We start from the raw sequence: 7,683 nt of genomic DNA on the forward strand, positions 1-7,683 counted from the left end.
GGATGCTGAAGGCTGCCCCCAGCAAGGAGAGTCACCACCAGCTGAATCACACAGAGAGTTCCGGAAAGGTCCCCCGCTCTGGACCACTGCCCCTGTGCTGCCACCATGGACCCCTAAGAAGTGAGCTGAGCCTTTGAGTTCAGCAGACTCTATCTAGTATTAAACTCTATCTAGTATTAAAACAACAGTGAAACACCAGGCACCACCATACACACCCTCCCCAGTACAGAAATAGCAGGCAGTGAGCTCAGCCGTCGGCCTCCACGGCCTCCGTTTCCCTGCCGCTAGCCCCCTCCTCATCCTGCTCTCCATTCTGGAGCCTGCGCACAATGCGGGTAAGGTCCAGGCTTCGGGTCAGCGTGTCCAGGAGCATCTGGTCCTTCTGGACGCCCTCCATGAACTCCTCTAGGGAGAGTTCCCCTGGGGTGGAAAGAAAGGGCATCATGGGCAGGAGGCGTTCACGTCCGCAGACCGGGGCCCAGAGCTGCAGTCTTGTAAGGGGGACAGAACCAAGGCTGGAGGAAGTGGCTGTGAACAGAGCCGGCCAAGGAGCCAGAGACCAAAGTCTAGTGCAGACATCCCCAAAAGCCAGCTCTGTGGCCAGGGCGGAGGCGGGCGGAGGCGGGCGGAGGAGGTAGCCAGCAGCGGCCCCTCGGAGCCTCCCTCTCCCCTCCTGCCCTCTCCCTTTCTGAGACTGGTGACAGCCCCAGTGACCCCTCCCCGGGGAGCCCCAGCTCGGCCTCACCATCCCCATTGACGTCAATCTTGGAGAACACTGTATCGGTGAACTCCTCGGCGGTCATGGTCGAGTCGCTGCAGGGGTTAATGGCTCGGATGGCCTGGAAGGGCAGAAGTGAGAGGACCCGTCCTAACTCGTCTCAGCGGTGGATGGGACAGGGAGAGCTCGTCAAGCCCCCGACGGGAGCCAGGGGAGTAGAGGTCAAGGTGGCCCGGGGCCTCAGACGGAGTAGGGGATGCGCTTCTACAGCTCTTGGTGCAGAAGAGAAAACTGAGGCCCAGGGGAACCTGGCCCAGGTCACGCAGCTGGTGAAGGCCCGAGCCGCCGCGGGGACCTTAAGTCTCAATCCCGTCCCCTTCCGAGCCCGCGGACCGACCCAGCCGGCTGAAGACCCAGCCCCGGCTCTCAGCTCGGCCCCGCCCCTGCCCGGCCCTCGGCACCTGGAATTACCCGGATGATGGTGAGCAGCTCGTCGCGGTCGATGCATCCGTTGCCGTCCACGTCGTAGAGCTTGAAGTACCAGCGCAGCTTCTGTTCCACCTTCCCCTTGAGGACCAGGCTCAGCGCCGCCACGTACTCCATGAAATCAATGTAGCCGTCCTGGGGGGTGGTGGCCGCCTGAGCCCCTCTGTCTAGGCCCCGCCCCCGGCCCCGGCCCCGCCCCCGGAGCCCCCAGGGGCCCAGGAGACGCTGAGCGTCTCGGATAAACCAACCGCCCACTGGAGTGTAAATGGCTTATTGCTATCACTTCACAGGTGCTTTGGTTCCAGCCATCGCTGTGATCCTCAAACTTCAGCCCTTCCAGTTTGGTGGGTGTGGTTGCCAGATGTGTGTAGTTGAGACACGAACCCCCTAGGAATAGGGGCGTAATTTGGAGGCGCTCTAACGCGCCTGGAAAAGGGATAGAGGTAGATTTGGAGGCATCGAGCTCCTTTCTCCTTCTTCCCTTTATTCTTGGAAGCTTACTGAGCACCGACTAGGTGCTGTGATAGACTGAGGATTCAGAACTCAGTAAGATAAAGCCCGTCCTGATGGGAGCGCAGCGTTGAGGACACGGGCTGGAATCCTGGCCCCACCTTCTCAAATATATAGGATCTGGTAGGAAGGATTCAACATGACTCTGACCCTTGATCAGTAGTAGTTATAATAGCTCCCACCTCCATGGAATTGATGTGGACTTAAATAAATGCAGGTATGTAAGGCACTCAACACTGCCTGGCACATAGTAAGCACTCAGTAAATGTCAGCTATTATTATTATTATTATTACCAAGGCTTCCCTGGTAGCTCAAACAGTAAAGAGTCTGCCTGCAAGGCAGGAGACCCAGGTTTGATCCCTGGATCAGGAAGATCTCGTGGAGAAGGAACCCACTCCAGTATTCTTGCCTGGAAAATCACATGAACCGAGGAGCCTGACGGGCTATACCCCATGGGGTCACAAAGAGTCGGACACGACTGAACGACTAACACGCAATATTATTACCATCACTATAAGGAAATCATGGTGCCATCGTGACATATGTTCAGGGACAGCACATCTGGACGGGACATTTGGAATCATAGAACAGGACAGCGAGCAGGCAAAAGCAGCAGAAAGGCTTCCTGGGGGAGGTCGTGCCCTCACTAAGTCTTGGAGGGATTGGCCATGGGGGAAGGTGGTACAAGACATTCCTGCAGGATATTTCCCCAGGACCCCCCATATGTTCAGCAGCTGACTCTCCACCTGGCCTTGCCAGCCCTACAAATAGGGTCAGGGAAGCAGGAAACACAGGCCTGCCTCTGCCCACCTTCCGCCCAAGTCAAGTGAAGCTGGAAAAGGGAAGCCTGTGTCTTGCAGAGAGGATGAGTGCTGAAAGGAAAGGGGCATTGGACTCAGAGCCTGTGAACCCAGAGTCCAGCCTCTATTGCTCCACTTACTCACAACCCTCACTCTGGAACCGGGAAGTTACTGAGTGGCAGGTTTGGGATCCGTATGAAGAACTCTTTAACAGACAGAATTGCCCACAGTGGAAGGGACAGCTTCATGCAGTAATGAGCTCCCTGTCCCTGAAAGTGTGCGAGCAGAGGCTGGGGTACTGTTATTAGGGACGTGGCAGAGATGGGACAAGAAGGCCTCCAAGAGTTCCTGATCATGTGCTGGCCTTAGGTGAGGCCTCACCCACTCTGAGCTCCACAATGGAAGTCAAAATCATAGTGAATATTCTCAGGGTGTTTGCCCATGTTCAAGGGCTTTCCTACACATGGCTGTGCCATGGGGCATGCAGGATCTTAGTTCCCCAACCAGGGATAGAACCCATGCCTGCTGCAGTGGAAGTGCGGAATCTTAACCACTGGACCACCAGGGAAGTCCCTCAATCACCCCTTGATCAACCCTCCTCTCAGGCTCTTTGTCACGGTGGAGCCAGGCCCCCCTGTAGCCATGCTCAGAGAAGCAAGAGGTTTGCTTTCTTACCACTGTGGAGATTTCCCCCAGGCAAGGGGACAGAGGGTAAGGACACTTTGCTTTTCATTTTTTATCTTTCTATATTGTTGGAAACTTTTTACAGTGAGCTGTCATTTCTTGGTAATTAAAATTTTTCTTAATTTTATAATTTTTTGTAATAAAAAAATGGCCAGAATGGGGCAATGGAAAGGCATTTGTTTGTTCCAGAAAGACCTAAACCATTTCTTGGGAGAGGTGTGGCCTTGGACAAGTCAGATAGCCTCAGGGTCTCAGTTCTGAGACTAAAGGACAGCATGTGCTTTTCAGGATTGTGGTCTGGGTTAGATCGGTAATACGACTACAACAATACTAACTTGATTTGTGTGCTTCAGGTGATGTGTGTTTCACTCACTTTACTCATTTAATCTCACAACCACCTCTGGGTATTTCTATCTCTATTTTCAGATTAAAAGCTGAAGGTGAGAAAGGTTAGGCCACACGCTAGTGAATGACAAAGCCTTGCCTAGAAACTGAGTCTCCTTGAGAATTCCCTGGTTGTCTCATGGTTAGGACTCGGCACTTTCATTGCCAGGAGAGCGTGGGTTCAATCCCTAGTTGGGGAACTAAGATCCCACAAGCCTTGTGGCACAGCCAATAAACAAATAAATAAATATTAATAAACTGAGTCTCCTAATTGCCACCCAGCGCTCAGATGCAGGGCTGGGAGATTTACATTGATTTGTGTGCACCTGTGTGATTGCCAGGCACAATCAAGCTCAGGCAAAACTCTGAAGTAAGCAAAGCATATGAGGGTTGCCCTGGTCACATCCCCTACTCATGGCCGTACCCCCAAACCCTGACCATCTGGTACAGCACCCTAGGATACAAGTCTCTTCTAGTTCAAGGGCTGGCAAACTTTTTCTACAAAGGGCCACATAGCACATATTTCAGTTTTGATGATCTGTAAAAGAATGCATGTGGCGTGTTTTAACAAAACTTCATTGACAAAAATAAGCCCAAGGGCTATTGTTTGCACTACCCAAAACTTCCAGTCTTCTGTATCAAAACTTCCTGGTCCTGGGTCTCACCTTGTAGCCTACCTGCCCCACTGCCTTTTGCTGGTGACAGTGGGTGGAAGGAGTGTCCAAAGTGTGATTTCTGCCTTCAGTGTACAAGACACTTCAAACATTACAAAGATGCTCTTCAGTTTAGCAAGTATGAATGTTAATTAATATATATTATATATAAGTAGTCCATAAAACTAATAATTCCTCATATAGTCATTCACTCAAGTAAAAATACTGACTGATCTCCTACTGTGTTCTAGGCACTGTTCTAGGTGCAAAGGATACAGCAATGAAAGAGAAAGACAGAAATCCCTGCCTTTGTGGAGCTCACATTCCATCAGGGAGATTGACCATAATCATAGCAGCTAAATGTTATTCAACATCATCTTCTAATACAAAGATGAGACATGCTCTAGGGGAAAGGGAAGGTTGAGGAAATGCCCAGGTGGGGACTGCTACTGCTGCTGCTAAGTCAATTCAGTTGTGTCTGACTCTGTGTGACCCCATAGACGGCAGCCCACCAGGCTCCCCCGTCCCGGGGATTCTCCAGGCAAGAACACTGGAGTGGGTTGCCATTTCCTTCTCCAATGCATGAAAGTGAAAAGTGAAAGTGAAGTCGCTCAGTCGTGTCCGACTGTTTGCGACCCCATGGACTGCAGCCTACCAGGCTCCCCCATCCATGGGATTTTCCAGGCAAGAACACTGGAGTGGGGTGCCATTGCCTTCTCCAAGGTGGGGACTAGTCCCAGTTAAACAGGGCTGAAACCAGGACATCAGGGCAGTATCAGTGGAAAGGAGACATTTGACCAGAGCCTTGCAGCTGGGGAAGGTGTGAGCTGAGCAGAATTCTGGAGGAAGAGTGCCTGGCAGAACCCAGGCCCTAAGGCGGGGGTGTGAGTAGAATCAAAGCGGTCCGGTTTGGGACAATACAAGTGGCGCTTTAAAAAAAAGTGAAAGTATTAGTTGCTCAGTTGTGTCCGGCTATTTGTGACCCCTTGGACTGTAGCCTGCCTGGCTCCTCCGTCCATAGAATTCTCCAGGCAGAAATACTGGAGTGGGTTGCCATTCCCTTCTCCAGGGGATCTTTCTGACCCACGGATAGAAGCCGGGTCTCCAGCACTGCAGGCGAGTTCTACTGTCTGAGTCAGCAGTGGTGCCTACATGTGACAGAAGTTGAAGAGCTAGCATTTGAATGACTCAGCCAAATACAGGGTGGAGGGGTTGCCCCGCCCCGGTGCCATAAGTGTCATCCTGGATCTGAGATCCAAAGGGTTATCTTGATCCAAAGGGTTTCCTTAACAGGCAAGAAGCTGAGCTCTTTCAGTGCATTTGGGTATAATGAGTTGAGGCTCAACCATGGACTCTAGATCATTTCTTCTGGAGTATTTCAGGGGTCTAGCATGAGGATGCCATCCCTTCTTGGTCTCTGTACCTTGGGCTCCAGTACTCTGACCCTGCACCCCTTTTAGGAAATCCCTCAGGCACCACAATGCTGCCCTTGAGGCTTGGACTCAAAGCCCATAAGCTGCTTTGGTCCCTTGATCCTAAACATTAGTGAGTTTTTAAATAGCCTCTGCGCCTCAGCTTTCCCTAGAAGCCCCACCTACAGTGATGTTGGGACCCTCTGGGCAGCTAGGGGAGCCAGAAAAGCTCTGGGCAGTGTCTCCCCAGCATGCAGTGGACACTTGGCAGCTTCCTGTCCTCACCTTGGAGGAGGCAGCAGCCAAGGTGGGGGCCAGCGGGTCGGGGGAGATAGATGTGTGGATTCACGTTCTTCTACCACTACATCTTGACTGAACTGCTCCAAATAAATGGAAGGTTTGCTCTGAAATACCAAGAAACATCTTAACTAATGCTCCTGATGTCCATGACAGTTGACGGTGAATAAGCTGAGGCAGAGCAGGGAAGAAATGGGCTCCAAGGCCTCTCAGCTGATGAAAACTAGGGACGCAAACTTACAGTGCCCCCTCTGTCTTCTCAGGAAGCCCTCATCTGGTGCATTCAGGTGATCCCTTGGGGAGACATGGATAATTTGACCACTGCACAGACCTTCAGGTCCTCTTAGGATGAACGGAGGTCACTGGGGACTTGGGAGCTGGCGTGGCCTGGGTTCCCCGGTGACCAGGCAACCCTGATTGTCCCAGTTCTAGGGTCCACAGATCATCATGGGATCGGTGACCCAAACAACATGGACCTGCCCACCCCAGACCAGCAGGCCTGAAGCCAGCCTGAAGCTCATCACCCTGCTCTCTGCCCTCTGCCCCTCTGCCTTCTGCATCCTGGGGGCATCTGAGGGCCTGGGCAGAGGTATCAGGTGCAGCACCAAGCACTTAATAGGTGCTTGTCGACCGTCTTTTAAGTGTTCACGCTTGTTCTGGGGTAAATTGCGCATGGGGAAGAGGCAGAGGAAACCAATGTTTAGCCTCCGAGTGCACTGACCAGGGTCTCTCTCTCTCTCTTCCCTGGGGATGAGGGTTGATTGATTTCTAAACCTCCAGTGCCTGACGCACAGTAGGTGCTCAATGGACGTTAGAAAACTGGAGTCACTGATGTAGACTCTCAGTCTCCCAGATAAACAGTCATTCCTCCAGCCGTCCTCACACTTGCCCCTCCCACCCCCACACTAGCCCCTGGGCATCCCTGCAGCGCTCCCCACCCAGAGCCCAGCTCACTTTGTTGAAGTCAAAGGTCTCAAACATCTGCTCCACGTACTGGCTGGCCCAGGGACTCAGATTCTTGAGGCCGAAGAACTGGCGGAACTCGTAGAGGGTGAGCTGGCCGGAGGGGCACTCTGTCATGAACTTCTTGTACCACTGGTGGCACTCGGTGCTGCTCAGCTCCTCCACCGACTTACCGTCCATAATGTTCCCCATTGCTCAGGCCTGCGGGAGGCTGATGCCCAAGGGGGACCGGTTCTTTTCACCGCTGGTCCCCACACCAGCGCGGCTGGGCTTCCTAACACTGGGCCCTCCTCGCTCACAAGCCTGAGTTCCCCAGATCTGAGCGAGGAAGAGCCTGACGAATCCCAAAGTGCAGGGAAATGACTAGAGGAGGTAAGCAGAAGAGAGGAGGTCACGGGGGCTGTGCAAGGCTACACCAGATCCAAGGGCTGCTGGAGAACACGTGTTAAAAGTCCCCACTAAATCCCTGCAGCCAATGGAGACCTGCTCACTCTGAGAAGAGGAGCGAAAATAGAACAAAGCTTAGGGGACCAGAGGCCCAGGATTACAGTCTTGAGCTGGAGGTGAGAGGATTTTCTTACCCAATTTGCAATCTCCTGATCCCTTCTTATGGGGACAAAGTGGGTGGCCAGCCAACAGCTGTTCTGATCCTGCCACCTCCACTCCCTTCTCCTGGGTTGAATGGGTGCTCGGTATTTCTGGTTCCTGTCCTCGGACACGGAATTGAGGTACTATGAGAAAGATCTGGTCTCTCTTCCAGAGCTGGGCCAGCTGA

At 52.8% G+C, this 7,683-nt stretch overlaps 1 protein-coding gene across 1 annotated transcript; it reads right to left on the bottom strand.

The window, feature by feature from the left end:
* Positions 1-247: 247 nt before the first annotated feature.
* Positions 248-7,100, bottom strand: GUCA1A (guanylate cyclase activator 1A). Its single transcript, XM_052649737.1, has 4 exons — positions 6,900-7,100; positions 1,190-1,339; positions 746-839; positions 248-420 (listed from the first exon to the last, which is right to left on the bottom strand). Exons 1-4 carry the CDS (start codon positions 7,098-7,100, stop codon positions 248-250), a joined length of 618 nt encoding a protein of 205 aa, XP_052505697.1.
* Between the last annotated feature and the right edge of the window lie 583 nt (positions 7,101-7,683).

This window comes from Budorcas taxicolor, chromosome 11 (assembly GCF_023091745.1).
Source record: "Budorcas taxicolor isolate Tak-1 chromosome 11, Takin1.1, whole genome shotgun sequence".
NCBI lineage: Eukaryota > Metazoa > Chordata > Mammalia > Artiodactyla > Bovidae > Budorcas > Budorcas taxicolor.

Excerpts from the sequence above, each read along its gene's own strand:
- GUCA1A (XM_052649737.1), bottom strand. The coding sequence starts at position 7,100 with ATGGGGAACATTATGGACGGTAAGTCGGTGGAGGAGCTGAGCAGCACC. Across the intron at positions 840-1,189 it reads AGCTGCTCACCATCATCCGG|GCCATCCGAGCCATTAACCC; the intron begins GTAATTCCAGGT and ends CTGCCCTTCCAG. Across the intron at positions 421-745 it reads GATTGACGTCAATGGGGATG|GGGAACTCTCCCTAGAGGAG; the intron begins GTGAGGCCGAGC and ends TTTCCACCCCAG.